A 16,271-nucleotide genomic window follows, 5' to 3' on the forward strand; every position below is an offset into this window, starting at 1 on the left:
CTGTTTTTTTCTTCCATTTTTAGGCGAGGAAGCTCTTCATGAATATCTACGAACTAAAGCCGTAACTGTTGAGTATTAGAACCATACTGCAGGAATATCTTTGTACACACTGGCTATACTTAATCCAGTAAAGATACTGCTAAATCATACAGTCAGAATCCTCTGGGACAACTGAATTGTACAGACTGAAATAAAAATAAAATACTGCGATACTGGACATCTAAAATAAAAAGTGTCTCTGTGGAAACCCAGCAGGTCTGGCAGCATCTCTGGAGGAAAGCATTCGACAGAAATGTCTTATTGGACTTGGAAACATTAACGCTTTCTCTTTCCAAAGATGCTACCATACCTGCTGGGTCTTTTATCTATGTATAGACTGAACCCTGGGGTCACCTGAATTATACAGACTGAATCCTACGCGACAACTGTACTATACAGTCTGAACCTTGGGGGACAACTGTAACTTACTTGCTTTTAATGGTGGCACCCAAGAGAAGCTAAAATTATAATCCTGTTTACATTGTTGATGCATTGACATCTCTGTGTGCCTCAATATCATCAAAAATACTTTTAAATAATCACTAGTTTAAAATCTCAGACAAAAGTTTCTGCTTTGTGGGTGCAATCAATAATTAGGCATACAATAATTTTCAAAATTGCACCAGTTCTTCAAAGTGTATTCTCTCTAAATTTTCCCTCAAGATTATATATGTATTATCTTCCATGAACTGGTACAATCAGGCTGTTTTTAAACTTTTTCTTTAAATTTGAGTTTAAAATATTCCTTAGACTATCTAAAGTGATAACCGGTGCAGTTTTATTGTAGTAGAGCTGCTATTGGGTTTATCACAAGCAAAATTAATTAATGTTTTATCCAGCACTTTATTTTAATTAAGTGAAAGTGACTGTACTGCATCATTTGTGAATTACAGTGGTGTACAGTATCAGTTTAATTCTGAGTTTTAAAAGTTGTCTATCGGTGTATTTACACCTTTAATATAAAACCGAGAGTTTAATAAAGGGCTTCCTAAATGGTCTGAAAACGACTGCAATTGTGGAAAATCACCATGGTGATTAATTCAACCTGGGCTGTGGGCAGTTTTGTGCACGGCCACTGCAGTTATCTAACGATCTCAAAATATCATAGAAATGTGATTTTTTTTTGCTTGAAATTCTGCAAACTTGTTTGCTGGAATTTGGGCTAAATTTGGGAAAATTCTGTAGGTAAACTCAATACAGCTGAGCACCAGAACCGAACACTTAAACATTTGGTTTTTATAATTCTGTAATTTTACTGACCATTTAAGATCATTTATTGTGTTCGACAAAACCTGATATGGAGGAAAGGGTGGTGTCATCAAATTCTGATCTTATTGCATTAATAGTTGTAGAATAATATACTGCTATATTTTTGTCCAGATATTGGTGCTGCCAAGTATCACTACAAAATTATTTGCACATGATCACAATGAAGTGCCTTTTAATATATATCATCTTACAGTGAACACAGATGACAGCATCATAGCATTTGAACTGCATAATAAGCTTTAATTTTGAATAATTTCAATATTTTGTACCTTTGTAAATTTGAATACCTGTTCCCTGGAACTTGCATACGTCTTGACTGTAGGCATATGCGTCAAGATTGTGTTTTGTAATATACACATAATGTCATATAAATACTGGTTAATCCAGTAGTTTCATGTGTCTAAAAGTGTGTTTATATTATTATGTTCACGTGTCCTGTTAAGAACTTGCTTCATTTGTGCAAGAAGATTTCCAATGCATGAATTTCTAAATGGCAATTAATCTATATACCTGCCTTTAGTCCTGACTATTTTGTTGTTTGTCCAACTATTCATTGAAAAGTGATCTCACAATGCTTCCACTTGATTGCTACAGAATATTAATAATTGACAAATGAACCTTGGAACTGCAATGCAGCACTACTTCTTGGAGTTAATGTGATGGTGAATTAGGGCAAAATCGACATTTTAAAACTGATGGAGTAGGTTTTAAAAAAAAAGTTGATCCATCAGATTGCCCCACATGCAATGATGACCAAAGTATCGCAACGGATACTTCCGTCCTGCACTCGGCTCATTTTCTGGGAGACAATAAAGAGAAAAGAAAGAACAGACAATTGGGAAGAACATACTGCAAAAAAATGTTTTCTAATCCCATCAAATTCAAGTCTAGTCCAGGAGAAATCACAGGGACTAAGTGTTTTCAATGAAGACATTTAGCTTATATATGTGATCTTGGGTTATGAGGAACTGATCCCACCCCACCTTATGAGCCACTACTGTCTCTGCAGCTTTGTGGGCAAAGAAGATCTACTGTTTCTGCTCTAAAATGGCTTAAATTTCCATTTATGTTTGTTTTCACAACTCACTAATATGAATTTATTCATCATGTATGTAAAAATTACTAGTTGCGGTCTAAGCATGCATCACATAATTTAGTAAAAATAAAGCTTTGCTATGCATTCCAGCTGATGTTGAGCCAGTTTCTTTCTAAATTTTCACTGGTCTTAATGCTGGATATTCAGTGATTGTGATTTGTGGCCATTGCTTTTGGTTGTTCTAACTCACTTGTGTCTAATATGTCCTGGAGTAAATTCATTGATCGTACGGGCCTTGTTTGTGGGTGTCTCCCCACATGTGACTGTGCTGAGTTTCATCCCATTGTATAAATTATTTGCATAAATTTGTATCCTTCAGTCTAAAATGAAATATGAAGCATTGCCTGTCTTCAAGATTTTGTGTTGGGGCGCAAAATTGCATGGTGTAGTCAAGGATAATCTGAATGGGCTGATAGATATGTGCTCAGCTACCCACCTGTCCAATACAGTTGGGATAATTCTGGGTCAAAAGGTCTAGGACATTATTTCTTTTATTAAATGCTAATGCTAATTGTGACAGACTGTTTTCTGTGAAATTTCTCAAATTCCATGAACGAAACACATTGGATGAAGCAGAGAACAAGAGTCAGCTTGGTTGGTACTGCAGCCACAAGCATCCACTCACTCCACTATGGACACTCAGTAGCAGCAGTGTGTAATACCGAGAGGATGCACTGCAGAAAATTTTAGGTAGCACTTCCAAATTTGCTATCTAGAAGGACATGGCCACTTACCATCTTGGAAATGGCTATTCCATCATTGTTGCTGGGTCAAAATCCAGTAAGTCCCTCCCTAATTGCATTGTTAGTCAAACCACAGCAAATGGACTGCAGCAGTTCAAGAAGGCAGCTCACCACCACTTTCTCAAGGACAACTACAGACAGGCAAAATTTGCTGGTTGGTCTATGATACCCATGTCCCATGAATGAATTTTAAAAATAACATGGTGGCTGTGTGGTTAGCACTGCTGCTTCAGCACCAGGGACCCAGGTTTGATTCCATGATTGGACAACTGTCTGTGTGGAGTTTGCACATTCTCCCTGTGACTGCATGCGTTTCCTCCAGGTGCTCTGGTTTCCTCCCGCAGCCAAAGATGTGCAGGTTCAGTAGATTGGCTGTGCTAGATTGCCTGCAGTGCTGGCTAGGTGGGTTAGCCATGAAAAATGCAGGGTTACATTCATAGGGTTGGAGGTTGGGTCTGGGTGGTGGGATGCTCTTTGGAGGGTCGGCGTGGAGTCAATGGGCTGAATGACCTGCTTCCACACTGTAGGGATTCTGTGATTCTAAGATGTGATCTTATAAATGGATTGTTAGTCATGGAATGCAGGGACTCCTACTGTACATTCAGGAAGTGCCAGACACCTGGTCACTTTCCTGTCAGCTTTGATTCAGTAAATAAAACTCAATAATCAAGCATCAATGACTACTTCCTGATCATGTAAGTTAAACAGAATTGTGTTTAAAAATGAAAGGAGTTGGAAAAATGCCAGCTGGAAGAGAGGTGGTATTTTAAATTTTGCTTTACAATTCTTAGTACAAAACGCTCAGCACTTAAAATGCATTGAAGATTCTGGCTCTATCACCCATTCAACCTGTAAGAGCAGATCCCCATTCCATGTCCAGACTATGGTGAAAAAAAATGTCTTCTGTGCCTCATTAATTCTTCCACCAAGTATTTGAAAACCATTAACCTAGCATCAACTAATGAAATAAGGTTTGTCCTATGTATTCACTGAAGCCCCTAATAATCTTAAATGCCTGAATTAAATCTTCATTTGGCCTCCTCTATCTGAAAGAAACCCAGTTTATCCAATCTGTCAATTAAGTCAAACTTAGTTTTAGCAGAAGTAGTTTTCAAAGTTTACTCTACCTGATGAACACGAGAAGTATTCACCCAAGAGCACTGCTCTAAGCAATAGCATTTACCTCCATGAGTTGCAGCTGTTTGTCACCACTAGGGCAATGAGCAAGGACAATCTTGTCAGCAACACCCATATCTTAGGAACAAGAAAATATTCAAACAAAAACTTCTGAAAGCCATCATGTGGAACTGGAGGATTGTCAATTGAGATTTCAAAGAATCTATCATATCAACTTATTTCAAACTTAACATAGTTTAAATATTCCATTGTGCCATTCTGGCATGAATTAGGAACATTAAAATGCATGCAGCTGGCCATGAAGATGGCAAAAATAACATTAATATGCTGCCACTGTTAGAAACAGGAACAACCCCCACTTCCACCTACTCCCTTTGTTACTACTGGATCTGTGGACTTGGTTGTCTGTGAACTGGGAAAAGTTAGAGATACAGTAAGTTTTGAATGAAGGCAGAGTGGCACAAGGACAAGGCAAGTTCTGTTATAGAGGTTGTGTTGCACCAATTTTCACATCTGTTCAGTTCACAAGAAAGTTCAGGTGCCTCAGTCCAAACGCTGGAATACCTCTCCCTAAATCTCTCTACTTATCTCAGTTAAGACATTCTTTAAGAACTGTCTCTTCGACTAAACTTATGGTCATTTGCTCTATTATTGCCTCATGCAATTCAGTGTCGTGTTGTTTAATAATGCTTCAGTGAAGCACCTTGGGATGCTTTATTACTTTAAAAACACTAATGATATGGAGTTGTCTCAGACAAGGAACATCAGTCATAAGAAAAACTGACTCTACATTTTGGCCAATGTGGAAATGTGGATAGAACAACATCAAGCTGACTCAGCAGTTCAACTGAGGTAGCTCACCATCAGCGCAGGACAACCAAGGATGACACTCATGAATGGAAAAAAGGGCAATTTATAGCTGACATGAAATAATTTAAAATCTTATTTTCACTGTTTGCAGCACAATCTGGGCATCAAGTGGAAGGACAAAAATCACAAAATCCTCTTAAGGGTAAATCTCTCCCAGAAGACTGGTGCTCAAATCAGAGGTAACTTTGCTGGTTCAGGCACATTCAGAGGATGAAAGATGGTCATTGTATCCAAGGTCTGTGGGTAAGGTAGCAACAGATCGATGGGATGCATAAAAGTTTTGTTTCAAGGATGTTTTCAAATGTGATATGATGACTCTAAACATTGATTTTCACACCCAGAAGACACTAGAAAAATAGCAACATGGTGGTTTTGGAACAGGCCCTAACACAAAATAACAAGTCACAGTAACATCTCAAAGTATGAGTCATTGGTGGCAGAATTTGTCTCTCAAATTGGTCTCTTCAATCATTAGCAAAATGCATCATATGAAGTCCATCCAGATTCGTAAGAATAACTGATGTACAACTCTCTTCAAGGGTTGCTTAAATTTGCAGAGTGATGAGCAACTCATTACAAGATGGCCAAAATTTGTTCCTATAGCTTTTGTATGTGTTTGAATAAGTCACAGCATGCTGTAGTGGATAAACCAATTTTCAGGCAGAATTCAAATATACTATTAGAGAAAGGTAACTTCAGCAACTAAGTTTTCAGATTTTTTGGTTCAGGTTAAACTTAGAACTACAAGGCAAGAACAACTCTTTGGATAGTAAATTCAAATAAATTTTTATTTAAAAAGAAATATGAATTAATATAAAAGGTTATCATACAGAAGTAGAGTATTGCTGAAAAGAGACATTCAGCAATACTACTGAAACGATTGAATACAGAATTAGTTACACCAAAATGTGTCATTCATCCATACAAAGAAACCATTATTTTAATACACAGAACATGTCCATAAATCATTCTTTTCTCTCAACCCTAGTTTAATCAGTTTTTCACTATCCTTACTTATACATCCTTCACAAGGAATCTTTCTTGGTAATTTGGAACTTTTGGATGCAAATGAAAGAAGCTTCACCCAGACAACAGGTGGAAACCACACTGGCTAACCTTCCCCAGTGAGGAAGAGCACTTCATTCACACTTATCAGAGTTTTACACCCTCTGCTGGACACAGGTTCATGACAACTAACAATTCCACCATTTGAACCTGGACAAGAAGTGCATGTGCAGAAACTGCAACAACTAGGCAGAAAACAACTCCACACATGCAGAATCAGAATGTGTCACTAAACCACAAGAAACCAGAGCTGCTCAGTTCCTTACTGAATGCTAAGGAGGTGACTCAAGAGGGTGGGGCTTTTGGAGAAGAATGAGGAATAAAGAAAAAAAATTCAATTAGCCATGCACAAGTGATGAGATTGCAGACAGCAAAGATCAGCTGAACCACCTTTCTACCAGGTTTCCTGCAGTCAGATTTGATAGAAAAATGCATTAGGTTATAGAGCTCGAAGAAGTATCTTCAAACACAAAGGCAGAGAAAAAAAAATGCATCAATAAGCTGGGTCAGGATCAGGAGATGTCGATGACAGAAGTGGGTTGCTTGTCCGATCTGGTGTTGCAAGACAGACAGAAGTGATAAATGTTTGAATGCTATCATGGAATCAAATTAGCACCTACAGCTGCAATCTGCTATGAATTATTTGAAGAAGATCTGCTACCAAATTGAGAAGTGATCAGTGTTGCAGACAAAGCACATCCCTGAGCCAGTGAATTTGTAACATAGGCTTAGCAAGTCAGTCAGTCTGTTCACAAGGATTATAATACTCAAGATTGTTTATAATGATTACAGGATATAGTACTGTCACTGTCAAATCACTTTACATGGTATATCAAAATATAAATTGGTATTTTCTAAAAATAAAGTTACAGGACATTGCTTTAATGATCTACTGGAATTGAGCAAAATTATCCACCAGCTCATAATTACGAAGATTTCTCAGCAAGGTGAGCTATCAGTTTTCATTAGCTGTGCCAGGAAATGGGTTGATTTGGTAAATACTCCCAGTGTACAGATTCTCATACATGTTTGGTTATCACCTCAAATGTCATTTTTACAAAATTGTGCTCATTTTACTGATTCACTTTTCAAAAACTACAACACTTGTCAATTCTCTTTTCAACATCTCTAACGCCATAAACTGACTGGATCAAATGGGTAGCATTAACTTAGTTCATCTATTTCCTGGTCATAGCGGAGCTTAACACTAAACCAGAGCTTATTATACCAGAGGGCTTTTTTTCAGTTTCTTCAGTACCAGGGCATTTGGTGAAATTATTTCCATTAGAAATGGTTCACAAGAAGAGCAGACCCATAATGGTCAGGACCATCAGGCACTGTTATATCCAGAGGCTGCCTGTTTTGACTGGCCATTGAATGTGCACCAGCTGACATGAGGTATACAAATAACATGCAATGACGGGTGTGGGGTGCTACTTCGCTGGAAAGTCATTCATTTGGCCCATTCCTTTGCAAGATAATTGATCTGGAAGTATCAGTCTCTTGGCTAAGATGGATGCTCTAGTAATCCATTCAGACACGTTAGTGATTGCTGCTGGGTCCAGTGTGACTGTTAATAGTGAGTCTGAGGACTGAACAATCGAATCATGCAGTACATGGCATCACTTGCATCCCTTTTAAAACATGAAGAAATTAATGACCGTAATCCAGGCTCCTTTGGATAATTAATGGTTGCCATCACTTGACAGAACTTCTATTCTACATTTCTTTTGTCTCTGGGTTCTGTGTAGCTTGAGATTTGCTTCAGTAACTTCCCCAAGCAAATCACTCTCGCACTGAGAATCCTCATCCTCAGAAGTTAATTTTTCATCTCCACTTTCATCAGAATCATTCATCTCAAACAGAGACACATTCTGAAACAGTACAACAGGTAAAAGAAGTGTCAGGGAAGAACTGGGCATGTAGTATGTTAAGACTGTGGAAAGTGGTTCGGGTGGGAAGGTGAGACGGGGCATGTTCAGAGGGTGGAGGGGAATAAGTGAGGGCAAAGTAAACAAAGATGTTCCAGAGGTTTTAGATCATGGAGGGTGAGGTGGGAATGTGTTTCAGAGAGGGGTAAGTGAGGGAGAAAGAAAAAGAGAAGACAACTGAGGGGTAATAAGACAGGCACACAGACAAATTGCAGAGAGGTCAGGGTCGGGATTATGGGTAAGAGGATGGGGAACTGGAAGAGCCGAGAGAGGAGGGGCAAGGGAAAGAATCATCATACAGAAGACTGTAACAATCAATGAAGACCTAACTACACATCTCATTTTTCAGCTTTTGGTCTAGGCCCTTGGAGGCTATGGAAATGTAAGTGAATATCTAAATAGTACTTAAATGTTGAGCTTAAATGTCTGACTCAACCACCCTTTCAGACAGTGTGTTCCAGTCTCTTTGAGTCAGAAAAAAATTATCCTCAATTCACGTCTTAGCCTTCTGCACCTTACCTCAGTTCTATTCCCCCAGATGATAACTCTTCTACTAATGGAAAAACTGCTTTCCTATCCATCCTTTCGTTACATCTCATAATCTTATACATCTCTATCACGTCCCTTCTCAACCTTCACTGCTCAAAAGGACATCCTCCAGCCTATCCAATCCTTCCTCATAACTCAGATCCTCCAGCCCAGGAAGCATCCTGGTAGATCCCCTCTGCACCCCCTCCATCGCAATCACATCTTTCCTATAAAAATTGCATGCAGTTGTGGCCCATAAAGAAGTTGCTGGAAAAGCTCAGCAGGTCTGGTAGCATCCGTGAATGAAACAACAGAGTTAACGTTCTGGGTCCAGTGACCCTTCTTCTTCAGAAAAAGAACTCAGTAAGGTTCACCGGACCCGAATTGTTAACTCTGTTTTCTCCTTCACAGATGTTGCCAGACCTGCTGAGCTTTTCCAGAAACTTTGTTTTTGTTCCTGATTTACAGCATCCGCAGTTCTTTTGGTTTTTATTTAGTGTTTTATAAAGTTCCAGCACAATCTCCTTGTTTTTGCATTCTTTGCCTCAGCTACCGTCAGGTATTTGTGGATAATCAAATCAGATGTCTCATATCTTCATTACTTTCCAGGACCTATCGCTCGATATAACCCATTGACTTCTTAGCGCTCTTTAAATGCTTCCACTTTTCTGGACTGAACTCCATTTGCCACTACTATGCCTACCTGACCAGTTGTTGCTTTGCTCTACAGCTATCCTCCATACTATTTGCTATCCTGCAAATTATAATATCGTCCATAAACTTCCCGATTACACCCTGCTACGTTGAAGTCTAAATCATTAAAGTGCATCACAAACAGCAAGGCACCAACACCAAGCTCTGCAGAACCCCAGTAGAAACACACTTTTTGCTACAGTATTACCACCCCTGTATTATCATCTCTGCTTCCTGCCACTCAAACAACTTTGGAAGCAATGTGTCACCTTGCCTTGGATCCCCCATGGGCTTTTACTTTCTAGACAAGTTTGCCATGACAGACTTTATTTGTCAAACATGACCTCTCAATAAATCCATGCTAATGTTCCCTGTTCTCTCCACGTGCAGATATAGCCTGTCCCTCAAAATTATGTCTAACAACTTGTCCAACATCTAAGTTAGACTGAGATAACAAGGTTTAGAGCTGGACGAACACAGCAGGCCGAGCAGCATCAGAGGGGCAGAAGGCTGATGTTTTGGACCGAGATCCTTCTTCAGAAGAAGGATCTAGGCCCAAGACATCAGCCTTCCTGCTTCTCTGATGCTGCTTGGCCTGCTGTGTTCATCCAGGTCTACACCTCATTATCTCAGATTCTCCAGCATCTGCAGTTCCTACTATCAGTGAAGTTAGACTCACTGGCCTGTAATTTCCCAGCTATCACTTCCTCCCATTTTTAATGATGGGAAAGATAGTAGCAGTCCTCTGGCACCTTTACTGTGTCCAAAGAGGATTTGAAATTTGATGCCAGGGCTCCAGTTATGTTCTTCTTTGCCTTTAACAGCTTGGGATACAAGATCTATGCCCGGAGATTTATCCATTTCTGAGGGTACAAAACCCAATAGCACCTTCTCTCCATATAAATCTAACATTTCAAACATGTTGATGCCTATAACCATGTTGTCCTTTTCCATTATGAAGAACCTTCTAAGCATTCATGCAGAACTGTGTCCACATTTTACTGGGTTCACACACAGATTGTCTATTTGGTCCCTAATGTTTCCCTAGTTGCTCTTTATATTTTTAAATAACACTTTCTTTAGTTTAATTTATTCTATCCTCGAATGCTTTTTCATGCAGAATTTTGGCTTTCCCAGCTTCCTTTTCATGCTCCTACCATGCCTGTTTCATACCCCTCAAAGAAACTCTGCCACATTCAGCACTCGGTGTCTACAATAAACTTCTCTTTTCTCTTAATGTCACGTGACAGCCAGGATTCCCTGCCCTGGTCCTACCCTGTGTTTTCATAAGAACATACCTGCCCTGTACTCTCACAATTCCCTCTTTGAATGCCACCTACTGCTTTTGACAGTTTTAAAATGGTCCCAGTACAACTGGGCTAAACTGTATCCTATCTAAATAAAGTTAGCTTTTCCACAGTTTAGAATTTTATTCCCTGCCCACCTTTACCCTTTTCCAAAAGCATATTAAGTCTAACAGACTTATGTTCATTATTTCTAAAACGCTTCTTTACTGATACATCTGCCATCTGTTCGGATTCATTTCCGAATATTAGCTCTGGAACTAACCCCCTCCCTAGTTGGGTTTTCTACGTACAATGAATTCCCAACTTACAAGCACTTGTGCTTATGAATGCGATCCCATACAACGGTATATTAACATTAATTTTAAAGTTCTGACACAATGGGCTGACAAATTGATGCTGGAAGGCTAGTGATGGGAGATAAGGAAATAGCTGAAGAACTTAATAAGTACTTTGCGTCAATCTTCACAGTGGAAGACATGAGTAGTACGCCAACAATTAGGGAGAGCCGGGGGCAGAGTTGAGTACAGTAGGCATTACAAAAGAGAAAGTGCTAGAAAAGTTAAAAGGTCTAAAAATTGAGAAATCTCCTGGCCCCGATGGCCTACATCCCAAAGTTCTGAGGGAGGTGGGGGAGGAAATAGTGAAGGCTTTGGTCGTGATCTTTCAAAAATCACTGGAGTCAGGGGAAGTTCAAGATGATTGGAAAATTGCTGTTGTAACCCCGCCCCCCCCAACCGTTTAAGAAAGGATCAAGGCAAAAGATGGAAAATTACAGGCCGATTAGCCGAACCTTGGTAGTTGGTAAAATTCTAGAATCCATTGTCAAGGATGAGATTTCTAAATTCCTGGAAGTGCAGGGTCAGATTAGAACAAGTCAGCACGGATTTAGTAAAGGGAGGTTGTGCCTGACAAACCTGTTAGAATTCTTTGAAGAGGTAACGAGTATATTAGACCAGGGAAACCCAGTAGATGTTATCTATCTAGGCTTCCAAAAGGCCTTTGATACGGCGCCTCATGGGAGGCTGCTGAGCAAGGTGAGGGACCATGGTGTTCGAGGTGAGCTACTGGCTTGGACTGAGGATTGGCTGTCTGACAGAAGAGACAGAGAGTTGGGATAAAAGGCTCTTTTTTGGAATGGCAACCGGTGACAATTGGTGTCCCGCAGGGTTCAGTGTTGGGGCCGCAGCTGTTCACCTTATACATTAAATGATTCGGATGAAGGGACTAGGGGCATTCTGGCGAACTCTGCCGATGATACAAAGATAGGTGGACAGGCAGGTAGTACTGAAGTGGTGGGGAAGCTGCAGACAGATTTAGAAATGGCTGATGAAATTCAATGTGAGTAAATGTGAGGTTTCGCACTTTGGAAAAAAAATACAGGCATGGACTATTTTCTAAATGGTGAGAAAATTCGTAAAGCAGGATTTGGGATCCGGGATCTGGGAGCGTTGGTCCAGGATTCTCTAAAGGTTAACTTGCAGGTAGAGTCCGTAATTAAGAAAGCGTATGTAATGTTCTCGTTTATCTCAAGAGGGTTGGAATATAAAAGCAGCGATGTGCTTCTGAGGCTTTATAAAGCTCTAGTTAGGCCCCATTTAGAATACTGTGTCCAATTTTGGGCCCCACACCTCAGGAAGGGCATACTAGCCCTGGGCCGTGTCCAGCGGAGATTCACACGCATGATCCCTGGAATGGTAGGTTTAACATATGATGAACGGCTAAGGATCCTGGGATTGTACTCATGAAAGTTTAGAAGGTTGAGGGGAGATCTAATAGAAACTTACGAGATAATGTACGGTTTAGAAGGGGTGGATGCTAGGAAGTTGTTTCCGTTAGGCGGGGAGACTAGGACCCCACGGGCACAGCCTTAAAATTAGAGGGGGTAAATTTAAAACTGAAATGAGACGACATTTCTTCAGCCAGAGAGTCGTGGGCTTGTGGAATTCATTGCCACGGAGAGCAGTGGAGGCCGGGACGTTGGATGCCTTCAAGGCAGAGATCGACAAATTGTTGATCTCAGAAGGAATCAAGGGCTACGGGGAGAGTGCAGGGAAGTGGTGGTGAAATGCCCATCAGCCATGATTTAAATGGCGGAGTGGACTTGATGGGCCAAATGGCCTTACTTCCACTCCTGTGTCTTATGGTCTTATGAACACTTCCGCACACTTACTAACAGTTATTTTATATCATCCTGCTTCACGTTCTGACCTGCACACAAATCAATTTGCAAACTTACTCAAAAACAGAACCTGACTGCAACTCAGGAACTGCCTGCATTATCTAAAAAGGTTACATTTTAAGAATTTTGCTTCTTCTCTACCTTGCCCTCCACATATCTTAGTTAATATCTGAATAGTTAAAATCACCTACAATTACTGCCTTACACTAGCCTGAAATTTGATTAAATATTTGATCCTCTCTCTCTCCCCGACTGTTTGGTGGGGGAGGGGGTCTACAGTACAAATCCAACTGCAATGTTCTCTTTAAGCTACGCATGCAGCTGCTCTGATGTTCTACACTAGGCAATCACTGCATTGATTTTTGATTCTGGAACTTGTTGCTGCACATGGGTTTGAGAGGCCTGTGCCGCTGGTAATAAAATTAGAGGGAACAATTCCCAGCAGCATCATCGCCTCTTTTGTGCTTATTTTTATTTCTACTTCTACCCACTTGGCATCAATTGATGATCCTTCCAAGTTATCCTCTTCACTCCACTCATAAATTCCCGATCAATATTGCAAATTCCCTCTTTTCTACCTCCTTCCAACCTTGTCTAAATCGAGGATGTTGAGCTGTCAGTCCTGTTCATCTTAAAGCCAAGTCTGGCTGATAGCTATGATATCATTCTGCCATGTGTTTATCTGTACCCGGAACCCATCTGTCTTAATGCTCAGACTCCTTACATGAAAATACATTCTAATTAACTTTTAACATGTAGCCTTCATTTCCAATGCCTTCCACATACACTCACTCCTGTTTCAAATTTTAGTTCCATCTCACTTTTGCTCCCCTTAACTTATTGTGACAGCTCCACCCTCCCTAGTCCTGGCTAATCTAGTTTAAATCCAGGCGGCCTCTCACAAGACTGTTGGGATGCAACACGTCCAGGTTCCACCTCTCCCAAAAACGGTCAAAATGTCTCAGGATTTTAAAGCTCTCCCTTCAGATGTAGAGAGAGAAAACAGTAAATAGACAACAATGCAACGTACTCTGTAATCATTAACTACCCCTGCTGAGAGCATTATCAACAAATGACAATAGCATGGGTGTCAGCGTTTATCATCCGTGCCGCTCACTCACCATTTCAATCACCTTATCGGGACAATCCTCTATATTCTCAATGTCAAAGTGACCCGGTTTGGATATCTCCATCTGCTTTAAGAGTTCCTGATTTGCTCTGGCCATCTGTGGCAAGAAGTTCTGCAGTCTGTCCAATACTGGAATCAAAGCAGGACAGGTACACGTGAAAATTTAAGCATGCTGGGTGGTATCAGAGATGGCAATGTTTGAACTGTCATGAATGAGATGTCGCCTGGAGAGAGGGTGACAGTGTTTCTTGGAGCCTGGCAGAGTGGGTCTCAGAGCAGTAATTACTATACTGGCACAATGACTGCTGCCAGCCAAGTGTTCCCTTCACAGCCCCAATAACTTCTGGGAGCAGGCTCGGAGTGATGTCTCAGGAGATAGGGAAGGGGACATAGGGGGGGTGGTGTGGAAGAGAATGGGGAAGGGGGGTGGAGAAGAGAAAGGGACCGTGTTGAGAGTTGCGGCGGGGGGGGGGGGGCGCGGGGGGGAGTGGAAGGGTTTTAAAGATAATCGGCAGGGGTTTGGGGGAGGCGGTTAACGGATAGGCGTGCAGTGGGGAGGGGGAAATGGGGGAGGGGGATAAGGGTGTGGTGGGGGAGGGGGTTAGGCGTTGTTGGGTGGGTGGGGGAGGGCGTTAGGCGCTGTACGGGGGGTGGGGGAGGGGGTTAGGCGTTGGGGGTTAGGTGTTGTTGGGGGGGTGGGGGAGGGGATTAGGCGTTGGGGGTTAGGTGTTGTTGGGGGGTTGGGGGAGGGGATTAGGTGTTGTTGGGGGGTTGGGTGAGGCGTTGGGGTGGTGGGGGGTTAGGTGTTGTTGGGGAGGTGGGGGGGGTTTGGTGTTGTTGGGGAGGGTGGGGTTCGGTGTTGTTGGGGAGGGTAAGGGAGGGGGGTTAGGTGTTGTTGGGGGGGAGGGGGAGGGGGAGGGGGTTAGGTGTTGTTGGGGTGGTGGGGAGGGGGAGGGGGTTAGGTGTTGTTGGGGCGGTGGGGGAGGGGGAGGGGGTTAGGTGTTGTTGGGGGGGGGGGGAGGGGGTTAGGTGTTGTTGGGGGGGGGGATTAGGTGTTGTTGGCTGGGAGGGGGAGGGGGTTAGGTGTTGTTGGGATGTGGGGGTGGGGGTTAGGTGTTGTTGGGGGGTGAGGGTGAGGGTTAGGTGTTGTTGGGGGGGTGAGGGTTAGCTGTTGGGGGGGTGGGGGTTTGGTGCTGTTGGGGGGGGGAGGGGGATTAGGTGTTGTGGGGGGGATTAGGTGTTGTTGGGGGGGGAGGGGGAGGGGGTTAGGTGTTGTTGGGGCGGTGGGGGAGGGGGTTAGGTGTTGTTGGGGGGGTGGGGGAGGGGGTTAGGTGTTTTTGGGGGGGTGGGGGTTAGGTGTTGTTGGGGCGGTGGGGGAGGGGGTTAGGTGTTGTTGGGGGGGGGAGATTAGGTGTTGTTGGCTGGGAGGGGGAGGGGGTTAGGTGTTGTTTGGGTGGTGGGGGAGGGGTTAGGTGTTGTTTGGGTGGTGGGGGAGGGGTTAGGTGTTGTTGGGGGGGTGGGGGGATTAGGGTTGGGGGGTGGGGGTTAGGTGTTGTTGGGGGGATGGGGATTAGGTGTTGTTGGGGGGGGGTGGGGATTAGGTGTTGTTGCGGGGGGTGGGGATTAGGTGTTGTTGCGGGGGGTGGGGATTAGGTGTTGTTGCGGGGGGTGGGGATTAGGTGTTGTTGGGGGGGGATGGGGATTAGGTGTTGGGGGGTGGGTGTTAGGTGTTGTTGGGGGGGGGGGATGGGGATTAGGTGTTGGGGGGTGGGGGTTAGGTGTTGTTGGGGGGGGATGGGGATTAGGTGTTGTTGGGGGGGGGGGTGAGGGGGTTAGGTGTTGTTGGGGGGGGGGTGAGGGGGTTAGGTGTTGTTGGGGGGGGGTGAGGGGGTTAGGTGTTGTTGGGGGGGGGGTGAGGGGGTTAGGTGTTGTTGGGGGGGGGGGAGGGGGATTAGGTGTTGTTGGGGGGTGGGGGATTAAGTGTTGTTGGGGGGTGGGGGGGGTTAGGTGTTGTTGGGGGGAGGGGGATTAGGTGTTGTTGGGGGTGAGGTGTTGTTGGGGGGGGTGGGGTTAGGTGTTGTTGGGTGGTGGGGGATTAGGTGTTGTTGGGTGGTGGGGGATTAGGTGTTGTTGGGTGGTGGGGGATTAGGTGTTGTTGGGTGGTGGGGGATTAGGTGTTGTTGGGTGGTGGGGGGGGTTAGGTGTTGTTGGGGGTGTGTGGGAGGGGGTGAGGTGTTGTTGGGGGTGTGTGGGAGGGGGTGAGGTGTTGTTGGGGGGGTGGGGTT

At 43.1% G+C, this 16,271-nt stretch overlaps 2 protein-coding genes across 6 annotated transcripts in view; one reads left to right on the forward strand and one right to left on the reverse strand.

Moving 5' to 3' along the window:
- The window catches only part of LOC125463442 (mitochondrial 10-formyltetrahydrofolate dehydrogenase-like), a 116,743-nt gene extending 113,104 nt beyond the window's left edge, over positions 1-3,639 (forward strand). For 2 of the 4 annotated variants that reach the window (XM_059654758.1, XM_059654762.1), the window contains one exon: positions 24-3,634. In XM_059654758.1, the coding sequence (XP_059510741.1) occupies positions 24-79 (56 nt within the window). In that variant the 3' untranslated portion in view covers positions 80-3,634. Of the gene's footprint in view, positions 1-23 lie in introns of all 4 variants that reach the window. The other 2 variants (XM_059654759.1, XM_059654761.1) reach the window with 2 other exon arrangements.
- Positions 1-16,271, reverse strand: part of nopchap1 (NOP protein chaperone 1) — a 42,107-nt gene that overhangs the window by 21,405 nt on the left and 4,431 nt on the right. Inside the window, exons 3-4 of one of the 2 annotated variants that reach the window (XM_048554596.2) lie at positions 13,979-14,115; positions 5,980-8,093 (exon numbers count right to left, since the gene is read on the reverse strand). In XM_048554596.2, coding sequence (XP_048410553.1) covers positions 7,905-8,093; positions 13,979-14,115 — 326 coding nt within the window. In that variant the 3' untranslated portion in view covers positions 5,980-7,904. Of the gene's footprint in view, positions 1-5,979; positions 8,094-13,978; positions 14,116-16,271 lie in introns of those variants that run through there. The other variant, XM_059654763.1, reaches the window with a different exon arrangement.

This window comes from Stegostoma tigrinum, chromosome 25 (genome assembly GCF_030684315.1).
Source record: "Stegostoma tigrinum isolate sSteTig4 chromosome 25, sSteTig4.hap1, whole genome shotgun sequence".
Classification (NCBI taxonomy): Eukaryota; Metazoa; Chordata; class Chondrichthyes; order Orectolobiformes; family Stegostomatidae; genus Stegostoma; species Stegostoma tigrinum.